This window comes from Cottoperca gobio, chromosome 10 (genome assembly GCF_900634415.1).
Source record: "Cottoperca gobio chromosome 10, fCotGob3.1, whole genome shotgun sequence".
NCBI lineage: Eukaryota > Metazoa > Chordata > Actinopteri > Perciformes > Bovichtidae > Cottoperca > Cottoperca gobio.
The window spans coordinates 4,552,655-4,569,975 of record NC_041364.1 but is presented as its reverse complement, the minus strand read 5'-3'; the positions used below and the strand labels follow the sequence as shown (position 1 = coordinate 4,569,975).

The window sequence follows — 17,321 nt, the reverse complement described above, 5'->3', positions numbered from 1 at the left end:
AGATAGTTACGATACTTTGATGTGAACACAGTACGGACTGTAAAGCCCCCCCCCCCGAGACAAATGTGTTATTTGTGATATTGGGCTGTATAAATAAAATGTGTTTGATTTGATATGAGCTAGCATACCGACGTCACTAAACAAAAACACATTTCAGTCTTGAACTACTCACTGTCTTTGGGTTGAGCTAATAGGATTGCAGCATTGAACCCTTTTGGCAAATTGATTAAGCTCCTGTCAGACGGGGGTGAATGAGAGCAACACCAGTTTGCTAAACTATTTTTGAATCTTTCAAATGTAGTCAGAATTTGCCATTTCTTTCTGCTGTGGCTGAAAAAGCCTTGGGGAGGCTGCAGCACGAGAGAAAGTCGACACCAGCTGGTTGTTTTATTTTCTGTCATTACAGTTTCCATGTATAAGCACAACCCTGATACGTGATACGTTTTCCATGCACAGTAAAAATCCAATTTTCTGATAAATCCAGACACGCAGCACAACTCAGTCTAATAAAGGATGCAGCATATATTAGCATATCACACATGCTGCACCTATCTGTTGATCACAAAAGCAGCTCACAACAACTCCAACTGTGACGCTGCCACAGTGAAGGCTTTGGAGATGGGTGTGCTGTACTTTGAGACAGGTGAGATGAAACGCAACGCACCAGCAGCAGTCAAGCTAGAGGCACATTTTCTGTGTTCTTTTGCACACTTCACAAACTTCGTGTTTTGGATGGCTTGACAGATTGGGTTCGGCTCGGGCCCTTGTGTCTGTTCTTTTAACGCTCAACAAAGAGGCAGGACAAAGTGGCACCGAGGTTTGAACAAAGTAAAAGGAAGAACTCTGGTTCTCTGACATGTTTTCCTCAACCACATCCGACTAAAGACAGTCTCTGCAATCTGTGCGATGTGGGAAGACCGTTATGCATGTAGAACGCACGGACGATATTACCGTGCAAATCCACAGAGCATTGTGGGATGAATAGCGCTGCCCCGGCCAATTGTGGGTGAGCATGTAAGATGCTATAAATGACTATATTGAAGATGTAGGCAGAACAAACACACCTCCTCTGTTTGCCGACATACCTGGAAACAAAAATAACTTCTGAGGTTTCCTTAAACCGATTGAGCCAAAGAAACAGATTTATACTCGTGTCGGGCGGTTCGCAGAATATATTTAAGGATGCTCTGTAACTCTACCAGAGCTCGTAAATGTAACTACACATCCGAGCCGGGGAGATAGCGCACAGCGACCACAAACATTGTGATTGGTCAGCTCGGCCTGCTTGCATTTTTTTCTCCTATGTGTTTCAGATGGCAGTAAAGATTATGAGAATACTTGTAGCAATTCAATATCAGCAGCATGAATACTTCTGGAAACAGGAGTCTATTCTCATGCACAATTAGCCACACAAGCGCTTTAATAGTGTGCTGTTAGAGCAGTGAGCCTCGTCAACCTCTTCACCCTCGCCAGACCTACTGTTGGTGCCTTAAATACATAATACATGTATATAACTACTGCTATTTATCACACACTGAGGTGATCAACACATAGCATTTTATAATCATTTCATATTGTGGAACAGGCCTTTGCAGAACTTGGAGCATCAGGCATTGCACACATAGTAATTACTGGAAACTTCATAGTTACATACACTTAAGATGTGACAGCTGCTGATGACACACCTGTTGCCAGCGGTGGAAAGTAACTTAGTACATTTACTCAAGTACCGTACTTACATCTTGAGGTACTTGTACTTGAGTATTTACTTTATACTTCTACTTACTACATTCAAATATTGTACTTTTACTTACATTTATGTGATTTTAGATTAACGATACAAAAACTACATAAAACTTTATTGATCCCTTGGTGAATCACAAGCTCCCTGGCAGTATATATATATATATATATATATATATATATATATATATATATAGTACAACAAATAAGCTCCTCCTTTACCAGCTGCAACATTAATGCATCAATAATTATAATACAATAATATAACATATATTATTCTGAAATGGACCATTGTGCAGAATGAGTACTTTTACTTTAAGTACATTTTGATGCGAATACTTTTACGCTTTTACTTTACGTAAAATCTTGTACTTCTACCTTTACTGAACTAAAACATCTGAGTACTTTGTCTAATACTTGTTGCCTGAAAGCTAAATGTGTTAATTTATTGCTGCTTTTTGACTAATTGACTTTATTTCAGCTGTTTTTCTGCATCCCAATAGGGAGTGAAATTGAAAAGAGTGATACTCCTACAGCGAGGTGAACAGTACGACCTCTGAGTGAATGAGCGTAGGCGTACAATCCAACAAGAGAGGAGCCTCATGCCAAAAACACACCAGGCAATGCTGGATGTTTTGTAGGGATGTTAATACCGATATCATTTCATATCAGGTCGTCCTGATGGCCACATAAAGGAACTCTTCTTCCTCTATCTCTAAATGAACAGTTATGTTTGAACGTTTATCTTCCTCAGAGTGATGGCTTTTGGTTTATCTGTTCTTCAGCACAATGACCTCCAGAAACTAATGACCTGCTGATGGCTCAACATAGGGAAGAAGTTAACAAGACACTTCTTCAGGACAGTTCAGTCTGCATGCAAACGTGCCTCACTGCACCTCCCAGTGCCAAACTGATCCACAAGCTGCAGCACACCTGCCTGAGCCTGACATGTGACTTTCTACAAACGTACAACTGAGAAAGGATGTCTTAAAAACAACTAGTCCACATCTAGTAATTATATCAGCTGTTACATTTGCACTGCTTGTTGTTTCCTCTCCCCAAATTTTTTTAATACATTTGAGTCAGAAGAAAAATCAATCATAACCTTGCCGGGCTCCTCAGCAGTGATACTATCGCTGTAGGGAACAACAAAGCAAGACTCTGTGGCTCACGCACACACACACACACACACACACACGCACACACGCACACGCAAACACACACACACACACACACACACACACACACACACACACACACACACACACACACACACACACACACACACACACACACGAGCCAGGAGAAACATTACTTCAAGTATAATTACCAGTTTCTCAGATGCATTTGTTGTTCACACGCTTACATATTCTGTTAGATGCCAGGGAAACAGAAGAAGTCCTGCACTTATGTCTGTACGCCACGTGGAAATCTGATTGGCTGATATCTACAGTATGCATTTATCCATCTTATGTATGTATGACTTTGCAAATCCAAGTGGTTACAAAACAAATCATGCAACAAACAACAACACAAAGCTTCTTATCCAGGCACAAACTGTAACCTGACAGTGTGAGACTAAGGACTCATCTGGAGGCCACGGATGTTATCTTGACTATTTTAAAGATGAAAGAGACACAAATTGTGTTGGACAACTGGAACAATGATTGTGAGCTGGAGTGGATTTAATGTCAAAACAGCAGCGTGGCGAACTGACGATGCACACTACCCGCAGGCCCGCTCCTTATAATTGCAGTCATATTACTGCCTTCACAGCTGTAACAGCACTGAATAGTCCGGATTACAGAACGTGACCTCCTGGTACTGTAACCCAGCTATGACTCAATGCTGAATGTATATTTGATAGTTTCATTATGCAAGTTTCACTCTCGTGTCTCTGGACCAGCACGACAAAGACAAACTAATGTCCATTTATTGTACTTGGCGATTAAAGCGATTCTGATTGATGAAAGAGCAAGAAATTAATTTGGTTTATTTAATTAATGCGGGAATTAAACATGACGCCTGTTCATCAAAAGCGCGAGCCTTCATGAGCAGCAAAAGGCCAACTTCTTCCTAAAATAGCTGAGTAGTGTGGGATTGTAGCGAGCCGTGCACCCTGGTGGCGAAGTCACTGATTTATTCTGTCATTACTGTGAATGATCGGCCCTTCAAAACTCTCCTCTATTATCTGCAGATGGGATGACGAACAATATTTCATTTTGATTTAAGTATTTATTGCGGTGATTCCGAGTAAAGACCACCTGCCTGTAACCCTAAGAGGGCACCTATCTCTGCCCCGCATGCACACACATACACACTTCTACTAGATATATGAGCGTTTCTTACCATTCTGAATGTCCAATATGTGGTGTTTGTCTAGCATCCACCCTCCCATGTTGGAGGCATCCAGTTCATAGCCTTGTAACACCGCCGTCCTCTTCTCCCAGAGCACCACATCAAGGCACGACTCGTATTCGTATCCCACAGACACTGAAAGCAATGATGGCAGATGTCTATGGTGAGCAAGGTTGCAACCTTCCTTACCTGACACTTATGGCAGCAATGACGTTTGTAGCCTGTAAGACATTCAGCGCACGTTGTGGATGTTTTCTGTATTTGCAGGTTCTGCTTTCTCTTTCACTGTATCATTTTCTCCAGCTGGGATGATTTTAGAAGACCTGTGGGGTTTCTGTGTCTCACCTGCGCAGTTTGGATTTTATGTTCTCTCCTCTCATTGGTTTTTATCGTGCGTAAATGCAAATACACCACAATGCAAAAATAGATTGAAAGTGGTATAAATTATTTAAACGATAAAGCCTCAGATGGAGAACATTATATTAAATGTTATAAACGCTGAAATGTGGTCGAGTGAATCCTGTTGATTGTCAGAGCTGTGAGGGTTTTTTTCTGTAACATATGAGCTGGAGTGCTCGGACATTCATCTTTCTTATCAAAACCCCTCAGACTCTAAAACGTGTTTCTGCAAAACATTAAAGCTAGGGGAGGCAATTTATTTTGGAAGCATTTTATTTATATATTTGTAGAAACTCTCTGTGCATCCCGACAGCAATCACATATTCAAATGTTGCCGTCGCAGGCCTGTAATAAGCCCGCCCAATCATTTCATGAGTGAAAGATTGGACGCCTACCAGCGCGCACTCTGGCCATAAACGTATTGATGTATTTGGATATTTGCACGTACTGCGCTCCTCTTCCCAACGCTTGGATACAAAATCGAGCTTACTTTTGCTGGTTTCTCCAAAGTTGCCTACCACAGCTTTAAGATGCAAGTGTTACCGCATGTAAAAAAAAAAAACCCTAACGTAGTATAACGCTCAAGATGACAGTTTAATTATTATATACAAAAAGAAAAGAAACTTAAATCCGATGTTCTGTAATGTATGATCCCATCGACATATTCTGTTAACATTTGTGGTGCTGGATTTTTTTCTCAGGCTACTGCCTCATAGACAATATTTTAGTCAGCGCACCGCTGCTGAAATATCATACATGCAAAACAAAGAAGTCAGCAAAAGAGCAGTGGCCTTCAAAAAATGCAGCACTGGGGGGATTTCGGGATTTCACACCACCTGCTAAATCTTTAAGTGGTAACAAAAGCAGTACCCGGATAAATAATCCTCAATTTAGAAAAAATAAAATCTATTTTCAAAAGTTCAACTAAGGTTCGTTGCCTGAAGGCAGTGCGAGTGTACGAGCGAACCTTCGCCTGCACAACATCTTCAGTCGGCAGCTTCACAGCATGTACTCACCCACAGCTTCTGCCAGGCCAAAGACCCTCTGACTGTAGGCGTCTGTTTTATCCCAGATGAAGGTGTATGAGAGGTCGGGGAAGGCAGGGAAAGACTTCTGGAACTGACGGCCCATGACGGCAACCATCAGGTGGACCTTCATCAGGCCAAAGGGGAGGCGGTCCTGGGTCAGAAGCACCTTGAGGATGGGCTTGTAGCCAGCTGCCCTGGAGCTCAGGTAGACCAGGTTCAGGTCACTGCCTGGTATGGCAACTTGCTCATGAAGGACCTATGAATTTAATTAGCAGTCAGACTGGTGCCAAGAACACAGTGTGGGGTACAGACTTAAGTAGCAGGAGCCACAGGAGTTGGCTCGTATCTATATCTGCATATAGATCCATATCTATATATAGATACATCTATATCTATTTTAAATAAGTTGTTACTCATACCAAACCACACAGTACATTAGTCCATATGCAAATTGAGAAAACTCCACACGCATTAAATGAATTCCTCATTATATGAATCTGTAAGAAAAAAAAACGACTTTTACTTGAACGCTGCAACGGCGATAATTGACTTAGTCTTTCCCTCTTTTCATCATCGAGTTCCAGTTCCCTTGACCAGGTTTCACCTCAGACTGCCACTGAAGCATGTCCAAAATTCAGATTTTCTTTCCCCCGCAAATGTAACACAGTTCCATTTTTTTTCTAAGCTGCAGAGCCACATTTTGCCTTCAGGGATTTTCAACTGTGATTTGAGCCAAATGGATACAAACCAAATCCTGAGGCATACAACCTCCGCCCTAAGAATTTATCAGCATTACTGTGAGACAATTTATGGCTTAGTATTTGGGGGAGACGCCTCAGTTCAATCTAAGCTCAAAGGCAAACTGAAAGGCAAATCTGACTGTTTAAAATAAGCGAGAGAAGCTGTGGCAAAATGAAGATAACAGCATTATTGTTACTCTGTGTACGTCCAACACTGCTGCTTATAATGTTGGGATCAAACATGGTTTGAATTATTAAAGTCATTCAGACAATCAGATATGAGCGCCAGATGTGGAATTGACCATAAAAGCCCTGTAATGTGATCTCCCGGGGTCACCTCTGTGGCGGCAGTCTCACCTGGGTCTCAGGGATGATGGGACTGTCCTCGGAGGAGGTCTTGTACAGAGTGGAGAGGGGCGTAGCCAGGATGAGGGGGTTGGGCCTGATCAGGCCGGTAAGGTAGCAGCTGGGGATGTCGTTCTCTTCCCGCTTCATCACCACCGTGTCCATCACATGGAACACGTTCCAGGGCAGCCACACCGTGCGGTGCAGCGTGGGGAACGGGGCACGCTCGTAACTCAGCGTCAAAGAAGCGCCGCCGTTGGCCAAGAGGTCGAACCTTAACACAATATCATGAAACCAAAGACAGAAACTGATTAAATGAACTGTATAATTACCATTAAATGGACTGCATTTGGTACTATCTGCTGGAACTTGGCTTTTATTTTCATAAAGGATTTGCTAAGATTTGGGAGCATGGTGTCAACGATTTGAGATGATCTAAACCACAAGACTAACTAGAACTCAGAGAGCTGTACGTGTATACACTCCGAGATGCAATGGGTTCTTCATTGGCCAATGGTATACCCTTCAATCAAGTTTCATGAAAATTGGGTATCATTTTTTGCAGGTAAAGCAACTTCCCAGTACGAACACTTGAATAGCCCTTATTTAAATCATTAGGTCCTTACAGTTGTAAAATGGGCTCATACCCGATACCTGAATCCAGAGGTATTTTCCCGCCTCTGAGAGCGGCTGAGGCGAAGTGGCTGGGAGGCGGGGTTAAAGGATAACGCATGTGCGCATGCTCTGTGGGCCCATAGATGCGGAAGAAAGATCCATATTTTATACTGAAAAGTCAAAGCATTCTGGCTTCATGCGCCACTGAATGAATGTAGTCTCCAGTTCTCTTTATACATCTATGGGAGAAAGTAATGGACATTAAGACAACGTAAAAGTACGTTTGAATCATGTTTTCATGTTTCTTGCTGCGTCTGACTTCTTTTTAGCGATGTTAAAATGCTCCCACTGATAGGACTGATGGAACTATGGAAATAAGCCTCAGGTTTTTAATGAACTGAAATTTCACTGTATGTGCAAAAGAGCAAAGTAAGTGTTGCAATTTTCCAACTTCAATAGAAGAGAAAACTTTTCCTTAGTGTATTCCCTCTGTACAGCTTCCATATATTATTATCATTCACTGCATCTAATTTATGACTTTTGTTTAACCAGGCATGGTGTGAAAAGACACTTTATGGTTGGTTTTGGTTTGGAGTCTTGAGTCTTGGGAGTTCTCTGTGGTGAGCTTGTTTTAATTAGTACGACATTACTCAGGGAAAAGTTACTGGTTTGGAAATGAAGGGCGAGTCTTTGAAGTGCTGCTCTATATATTCTGCGAGCTCCACTACCCAGGGGGTAAAGCATCTGTGTGGTGACATTGCATGCATTCACATGCACAAAGACACACACACACACTAACTAGATTTAAATGCTTATCTCTCATGCACTCACGCACACACTCAGACGCCAACAGCCAAGCTGTGCAGCTGACCTAAAACAGCTTCCTTCTCAAGCTCTCTTCACTTTGGGCAGTGAGGAGCTCACAGCTGCAAGAGGCCAGGCTTTGATGCTGCCCACCCCCCCCCTTTTCTTAACACACTGAGCGGATCTGTTGGCTAACCAAGTGTGATTATCCCCAACCATTTATCACGCTACTTGTCAGAAGAGTTACAGGGCGGAATATCTGAAGAAATCAGCTAATCCTCAGCTATCTGGGGACCCAAGGATTGTGCTTCATAACAACAGCTGTACAATTCTATGCCATTTATAAGCCTTTTATTCCATACTGGCGACACATAAACACGGCCTCCATCCGCCGGATTTGAATGAAGGCCTCGGTTCACTATCTCTGACGACCGTCTGCAAAATGTATTCTCCTACCTGAGGTGAACCCTTCCTGTAACATATGTGACATGCGTTTGTCTTGTATGTGTCTGCACCCTCATTATCAAGGACCCGTCTGTGGTAACAGCAGGAGAAGGTCAGACAGTAATCCCATGTTTTACTACACCGCGGGCAGATTGATTCTACCCTTGCTGATTCAATGCATTTTAAACAGCTTGGTTCAAAATGGCCACCATCACTGTGACATTTGCATGAGGAATTGTTCTAGGGCACAATGTGCTGCCGTTTCAATTTGTTTTCAGCACTTTTTGGATAACTGCCAGGACAACTCTGTTGGACAGCTTCTTCTGCATCTTTACATACTGTTCTGGGGACAGCAGTCCAAGCCACACATACATTGTTGAAAGGGCAACAGTTGAACCTGAGGGCTGAGTTTCCTGCGAGACAGCGCTCATGTTTATTTGGACGTGTAAATCATGGTTGGAAAAAAATGCAGATGAACCGCTGTGTGTTGCACCTACTGATGCATGCATGTACAGAGTGACTCCCTTACATGCCATCTTGCCGTGTGATGGTGTATCCGTACTCCGGGTAGTGCAGAAAGGACACGTTGACTCCAATCAGCGGTGTCCCGTCTCCCGTGAGGACCTGACCCCGGATGACTGACGCCAGGCTGTGTGGGCAAACAAACACAGAAAGGGCTGAGCAAACAAACAATGCCAGCCGGCGTCAACACGCGGCGATGGCACCAGCGCTGCAAACAACTGCCATCCCTTTTGCCAGCGGCACCAGCAGAGAGGTATGATTTACTGACCGTTAGGAACACGCACGTCAGGGGTTGTTATTCATGAAAATGTCACCTTACAGAGCTCCTCTCTGTCTCTGTTTACTGATTTAAAAGCCTATAATTCAGAGGGATGAGGTTTTTCCAGACATGGACGACTGTTGAGATTTTGCAGCATCTTGCACACGTATTGCAGCATTTATATTGCCGAGGAACACAGGAATGGATGCACACTTAACTATTATTAGTTTGAGACAACATGCGACATACAAAGATATATAAATGTATTGCTCTTAGGGAAATTCATTTTGCAAGCCCAGCGCAGAAAACAAGATTTACAGTTGAATTATCGGAGAAATAAAGTCAACTTAGTAAATGAAGTGCACAATATACCCAGAAGAAGGCGTATCAAATGAGATTTAATGTATTGTTATCACTCAGACTTTGCTGAATTAAGAGTTTTGAGGAAAGGGTTTGATCCAAGTGTGATTATTCGCCTCGTTCTCAGTGTCATACGCGAGTCTGGTGCTCGCTGACGTGATAAATGTGTGTGGTTCTGTGATGAAAGATAATATATCAACAAGAATTTTGTAAGAACGAGCTCTTCGGCTCAGTTACAGATATCCCCTTGATGTGAGAAGTTGCAAAGCTCTGCGACTGACGTGTCAAGAGGCACTTTACGGGAATTCAGAAAAACAAAAATGCGACGCTGGAGGCAAACTGTCACAAAGAAAGAAGATATGAAAAGAGGTTTTTGAAAAAAATGAAATGCAACAATACTAAAATATCACCACAGCTCTTTGGAAAAGGTGAAATCATAAATAGTGTAAGTGTGAAAAGAAAACGCAATTTGATTACAAGAAATACAAAATGTTCAGCTGAGAAAAGTCAAAATCTGAAGGTTTTTGCAGATCAGAAAAACATGTTTCCCTTTTTAAAACATAAAAGCAGGGGGGGCTTTCTGAACAAAGATGCTCTACTCTACGTGCAATCACACCTGGTGGCTTCCTTATATAACCCACCGCCTACTGCTGGCCAAAGAGCAGGTGGGGGAGGGTTAAATGCTTCACTTAAGGGCACCTCATGGTAGTTAGTGTAGCATGGGGGAGCATTACTCATTCACTTTGCTCACCCAGGTTTTCCCTGCTGGCAAATGGATTTGCTTCTGGTCAAAAGACTCCCCACCTCCAGCATCCCCTCCCCTGCTTTTCACCTAGACAAAATGTGTTTTCTTTGACATTTTTGCTTCATAAATCACAGAAACGGGAGCTTCATACATGATTAAAGCCTCAGATAGTCTGTGCGATTATTCAACATGACTGCGGGCCCTTCAGGTAGAACTTGCTCTTCTCTTCGTGTATTCTTCAGTGTCAATTAATCCGTCGATTCAGTTTGAAGGTAAGAAGAGGAGACAATGCGATATTTCCCCATCAACTTTTAATCATTCCCTACTTCTCAACCATAGAGGAGAATTAAAAAAAGAGTGTTCCCTCTGCATTTGTCACTAGTGGGCAAAAGATGTCTCAGTTTCCCACTTTATCTCCGGGTCATTACGTATATGAGACTGGGATGATCAACAGCTTTAGCCTCTCTTATTTCCCTCCCGCTCCACGCCTGCCACAGCCGTTTCCCATCCTTTATTTACCGGCTCAGGGAACAAGGCCACTTAAGAGCCCCGGTGAAGGTCCACTCTTTCTTCCCCGTGTCTCTATTAATCTTGAGAGAATTCTACAAGAGTCGGACCCCCAAAAACTAACGGCTACTCACACCACCTGCTGAAACCCCAGAAATGAATCACATCATTTGTGCGTTCTTCTCATCTGTCATTGTCTCACGCCAGCTGTAGGTGAAACTCCATCTGAAAACCCGATGGGAGACTTGTGTGGGGGGACATGTGATACAGCTGGGGGACGAGAAGAAGAAAAAAAAACACCAAACCACAACACATGTTTTATTCTCTACGCTATACGAGGGGCGACTTCACTGAAACCCGACCGCACGCCGAAACCTGCTCCCTTTCTCTTACACCGCTCACAATGGCTTCAGAGAAGAAGAAAAAAACATAGAAGGAGAGGAGTGACCTCTAACTGTTTCCCATTTCTGTAGCGTAAGACATTAGATACTGCACGACGAGGCAGAGCAGTCACCGCAGCTGTTGGAAGTCTTGATGCTGTTCTGGCTTTGTTCCAGCGCTTCAGAGACTTTCTTTTTTTATATAATGTATACTCTGCAGCGGCTGTCAATAAATTATTCACCCTGTAACCTCAAATGAACGTTTGAAAGATATGGGTCTCCAAACTTCATTATCTGACTCTTGCAACTAAAAATAAAAACAATAATTTTGTCAAAAGCATGCATGTTTGCAGAGCCTCTAAAATGCACCATAGTGTATTCGACGACACAACTAACTTCTACAAGGAGATAAAAAGGCAAATGAGTATTTTGAGCAAGAGAGCTAATGCAACTGCCAGACATGAAATCGACAGTAAGCTGAAGACAATGAGGATGAGGATTACTGAGAACCCGGCTGGGAGGGGGGGATTGCCTCATTCTATATTTTCAGTAAAGCATGCTATTTACATAAGGATTACTTTAAACTATTGGAGGAAATATTCCCAAAGCCTTCCGCACACACTTGGCAATCATTTTCCTCTCCATCAGTCACAAACTCCACTCGTGATTGTGAACAGATGAGGGAGTGCACCGAGGTTCTGGTGAAGAATATAACCGTTTCCTCATTTTGCACGTTGATGCAGCCCAGTGGTCCATTCATGGCATACACTGTTCTCTTCCTTTGTATCAAACCTTTTTTTAAATCAATGTTTTTTTACCTTGGATACGCATCTTAAAACTTTACTTCTTTTGAAAAAGCTGCATAAAAAGCACCCCAACAATGAAAGTCAAACTGTCTTAAATAATACATAAATATTATCTCTGTTCTGTGGGTAGATATTGTAGTTCAGGCCCGCCAGAGGGTCCAATCCGGCCCGTGGGATGACTTTGCAAAGTGTAAAAATGAGTTGTTTTGATCATAAAGTAAAAGCCTTTGTAGACACACTGTGATCTGTAAGTTGTAACACACATGTGTAAATGATAAACTAATACTATTGTTGAAATTAAACCTTTTTTTCTTAAGAAATGTCAGGTTGATCATAATGTCTTGTAAAAAGATTAAGTTTGAACATCTTCAGAATGAACTTTCTTGCACTAAAACGAAGGAAACATTTGGAGTTGTTGTTATGCTGTGATGTTACTGCTCCGGCCCACTTGAGATCAAATTGTGCTGCATGTGGCCCCTGAACTAACATGAGTTTGACTCCCCTGCTGTAGTTAGTGTATCTAGAAGAATATAAAATGGAAAATAAACAAAAGACAGAACGTTCATGGAGAGATGATAAAAACAAGGTTACGTGTGTACAGCCATGCGAGCAGCTCTAGTGTGTTAGCATGCTAACTTCTCACAGTGGAGCTGATGCTGATGAGAACGTCATTAGTTTTTAGTATTTAATCAGAAACCAAAAGTAGGACTATTGGACACATCGACATTTTGAAAAGATAATGGAACATCTCTGTCAAAAGCCACCTTTGTATGAAAAAGTATATATCGAAATATGTACTATTGATTACCAACAATACATGCATCCATCCATCTTGCGATGCATTTAACTTTGATTGTTACGTGCAGAATACCATTAACTTGTTAGCTTTTCTTTTTAGCAGACTGTGATTGGATTGATTTTCTGTTGGAAAAACAGATGATAGAAAAAAGCAAACATGAAAGAGAAGTCCTTCTGAGTGTGCTGCTCTTAGATATTCAGATATACCGTGTGATGGGCGGCTCGTTGATGATCAAAAACACCATTGTTCTTATTCAAGATATACATTATAGTGCAGTGAATATGGTCTCGCTGTGCTTTCCTTTCCTATTTAGAAAAACCACATAGTCCTGTTATCTTGATGGAAGAAACCGTATCCTTGTGTGTCCACAGTCCTGCGGAACGTTTAAGCAACACGCTCACTCTTGAGCTATTTAATCTTGACTGCTGAGAGACGTAAACACGTGTGACACCACTGTAAACACACTTGTCACTGTGACTGCAAAGACAAAGAGATGAGATATGCATTGACGTTTTGGAGTGGCTTCACCGACGCCGGTGTCTCCTGACTGGTAATGAGGCAGCAAACGGCTAACGTGATGCAAATCATTTAGGAGCGGCATTAAGCTGCTTACCTGCTGTTGAACGGGTTATCCCAAGGTATTACATGACTGCCGCTGGGACCAATCAAAAAGCTGACGCGATCATAAAAGCCCTTGGACGTGGGCTGGGCGGCTGAACTTTGACCCTGGCTGGCGATGGCAGTGGGGTCAGGCGAGCCGCGACAGTAGGTCTGACCCTGGCAGGAGATCTGAGTGCAGCAGTCTGGGTCCATGCAGTCGACGAGCCCATCTGGAAAACAGGAGGGACGGTCAAGACAGGGAGGAGAAAGCTTTGTTGACCTGGATGCATTGGGAAACGTGCGAGCGTCCCCATTATCGTGTTGAGCTCTAGTGCACTTCTGACGTGAACTTAAGTTCATTAAGGCGACAGCGGAGATCCTGAGCTGACAGGACGGTATGAACTGTTTCAAAGTGCGTCACCTCAAAAACTTCTGGGCTCGGCGACCGGCACTTTATTCGATACGCAGCTCCAAAAGTATTGATATATAGTCTCAAATACTCTTTATAATTGATCTGCTGTATATTTTAAAGCGTGCTGTTTAACAATCTGCTCTGCTCCAACATTTGCATATTCTTTCCAGTGATGTTTTATGTATGATTGATTTGTTTTGTTTGTTTGCAGTGTCACAGAGGAGCCTCGTCAAAGCCAATTTTCTGTCTCACACGATAAGAGTTACAGACCCGTTTTTCTGAAGCTAAGAGACTATTTGTACAAGGCTTTTATAATTCTTCCTACCTCCCTCGTTATCCTTGCCATCTGAGCAGAGCGTTTCCGTCGCTACATCGCATCCCAGTCCTCTCCACCCTGACTGGCAGATGCAGTGCCAGACGTTCTGATCCAGGACGCACCTCCCGTTGTTGTTGCACAGCCCGGGGCAGCCGTCTGTCAACACATCATGTACGTGTCAAACAGCGGAGCAAGTCAGAACAAGGAAATCAGGAGGAGAATGGGAGGAGGAGGAGGAGGGGGGGGGGGGGGAGGAGGGAGACAAGAGCGAAGGGGGCATTTAGAGTGGACAGGGGGCAGAGGAGGGACAAAAATGATAAAAGACAGTATTGAGTGAACATACAGTACGATACACCTCTGACAGGACTTGGGATGTGGGGGAGGGTGTGAGGAGTTGCAGTCGTTTCACATGAGTTTCTGGAGAACGTGCAGCTGCACTGAAAAGGAACATGTTTGAGATAAAAGAGGAGAAAAGCTGCCGAGATGTTTACGTGGAGTTAAAGAGGCCAATAGGAGACACTGTGGAATCAGCTTCAGTGGAGATTGGGGGGGGTTTATTTGTGTTTGAATGACTCGTTCACGTCACTTGTGTTTTGGTTGGAGTTTCTTTTTTTTTTTACTATTCAAATCCGACATTAAAAAGGATTCTCAGTGAGTTCAAAGTTGCACAAATCCCATTTAAGAGGCTGGAAATCAGTGTCTTGGAAGTTGCTTTAGCCGGGAAATATTTCTTTAGTGAGAATACAGAATGCAGATGTTAGAAACACTCATGTGAAGTAACAGCAACATCAAAGGGAAAGGGAAGTATATATGTAAAGAGGGGGAAGAAGTGTGGGAAGAAGGGGGAGGATCTAGAGTCTCTACATTTATAGAAAACAGAGCACTTGCTGCCAGATCACATTCCTTCTAGTGGAGGGTGAAGACAGGGAGCCGAAACATGACTAAACCACCCCAGTTTTGGGCGTTTAATCTGGCAGACACAGGGAATTAGGACAGGGGTGAGAAGGGGCCGTGGAGTCTGTGAGAGACTGGTTCAGACGGACAGGAAATGAGGAAACATATCGGGCGAGCAGGATCACAGCAGAAACATTATGATCGACTCGGACATAGAACAGGTGTATATACGCCGTGCTAGGAAAACAGAGAGCAGGGAGGGATTGTTTGTGACAATCTCCCTTGGGGGGGTAGTCGTTCAATTTACCTTTATATCCTATCTTGACTGCTCCTATTACACATTCGAGGAAAGGGAAACATTTGGAAAAGAAAATTATTTATCTCTTTGGAGGCAGAGAGCTAAGACTGACAAACACATTGACTTTATTGTAACTTGCAAAGGGAGCACAGAAAGTGAGAACGGTTGCTGGCATAAAGCTGATGTACCTGCCAACGTGCTCGAAAACACTTGGAAAAGAAGCTTTGCAGGTGCTTTTCCCGAAGATTACAGTAGGCTCCGCAACGTTTTAGTTCCTGCTCTAATTTCAATCTCTCGACTGTGTATGTTAATCACAGTCGTTATGCAGATTGAGCTGAATAACTATATTACTAAGCATGAGTGACAGGATATGACAGAAAAGCTGCAAGTTCACACTTTTTTTTAAAGCAACATAAAAGTGTTCAGGATCAGAAAAAAACAAATTGCATGAAGAGAATATTCTCAAGCAAAGAAAAAAGTGTTTTTACCTGATACTCTGGAATCCAGGGCTATACATGTAAGCCAAGAGGGAGTTGGATAGAGATAGAAAGGTAGGCAGACAAGCATACAGACAAAATAGAAAAGAGAAGGGATATAAGTAGGAAGAAGAAATGCAAATAGAAAAAACAAGCAATTGGTTGGAGAGAGGGAGAAAGAGGAGACACAACTTAGAGTGGAGTTAATTAAAGCAGCAGATGATTAATAAGAATTATAGATGATTCCATGATCATCACATTTCTTTATAGTTGTGTTCATAGGAAGCAACATAAATGATTTCAGCCTCTTAAGCTCAGTGAAATAGTCATTGTTAACACTCTCCATCTGCTTTGCTTTGCCAAAGCAAGACAGGCCAACACACGCGTTCTCTTGATATGCGGTTGTTAAAACACTCTTTGTTTTCCCGACGAGGCAGTTTAATCGTGGGCCTGCTTCAAAAACATTTGACTGTCTGCTTGTCAGGAGGTATGTAGTCTCAGTCTATTACGAACGCATCATGAAGCAGCAGCACGCTAAACTTTTTTCTTTTCTTTCAATGTTGCCGTCATCTCCACTTCGGTGGTTTCGACAACTGCACGGCAATGAACTCGGCAGTACACTTAGATGAATCAAAAGACACCTCAGTGGTAAACTGCGGGGGCTGAGAAAAGGTGGGGACAATGGGTTAAAGCCTTGCATATAAAAACAGGATCTAGATGCTCGTGACAAAAGAATGGTCGAGGAAGTCGTCCATTCAGGCTCCGTCCATGTAATGTGATTAAAAGGTGCTTTTGTGCAAATGGCAGCGATTCAGGGGTTTGAAAGACACAATAAGCTCTCGGGTCTCCAAGAAAAGGTAACGCGCTGCCTATTCATCTCCGCTGCATCCACAGCAAGGAGTTACTTTCCTTCCTTAAACAGGAGGGAAGAAAGAGAAAATGGACGGTGGACAATCGGCCCTGAGGAGGGAAAGATTAATAAGATCAGGAATGTGACCCCCTTCAACAAACCCCCCTCCCCCCCGTAGATGGATCAGCGGTGGGGACCGGGGATGGCTGATGAGAGGACTTGTAAATACATAATTAGGGTTCAACGGCTTGGAGTGGAGATCTTTGTTTCACGGGGAGTATGTCGTCATTGAGAGGTTGGAGATGACACTTGGGGGAATGCTGTTTGACGCGAGGGGTCAGGGTTTAACTACGGGACCTTTGACTTTGTGTAAGGTGTCAAGGAAGTTTGAGTTAAAGGTCAATAGGAAGTGGCATCTCAGAACTCATTATCCTCACTAATGCCGGGTGAAGCACCGCCATTTCAGAAAAATGATATTCCAAAGAGGCCTCGCTGTGGCTTTTGGGCTCCCTACATACCTGCCCTTGACTCGCTAATACAGGGGCATCACTTCAGCGGTCTAAAAGGTGGAATATCTAAATGGATGATGGGGAAATTACAAAGTTGATGTGGGAAAAAAAA

At 43.0% G+C, this 17,321-nt stretch overlaps 1 protein-coding gene across 2 annotated transcripts in view; it reads right to left on the bottom strand.

The window, feature by feature from the left end:
- The window catches only part of LOC115014302 (teneurin-3), a 131,150-nt gene that overhangs the window by 24,417 nt on the left and 89,412 nt on the right, over positions 1-17,321 (bottom strand). For both annotated transcript variants that reach the window (XM_029441040.1, XM_029441041.1), the window contains 8 exons: positions 15,863-15,883; positions 15,384-15,407; positions 14,192-14,338; positions 13,468-13,684; positions 9,006-9,125; positions 6,626-6,887; positions 5,517-5,784; positions 4,093-4,236 (listed from right to left, as the gene is read on the bottom strand). In XM_029441040.1, coding sequence (XP_029296900.1) covers positions 4,093-4,236; positions 5,517-5,784; positions 6,626-6,887; positions 9,006-9,125; positions 13,468-13,684; positions 14,192-14,338; positions 15,384-15,407; positions 15,863-15,883 — 1,203 coding nt within the window. The remainder of the gene's footprint in view (positions 1-4,092; positions 4,237-5,516; positions 5,785-6,625; positions 6,888-9,005; positions 9,126-13,467; positions 13,685-14,191; positions 14,339-15,383; positions 15,408-15,862; positions 15,884-17,321) is intronic.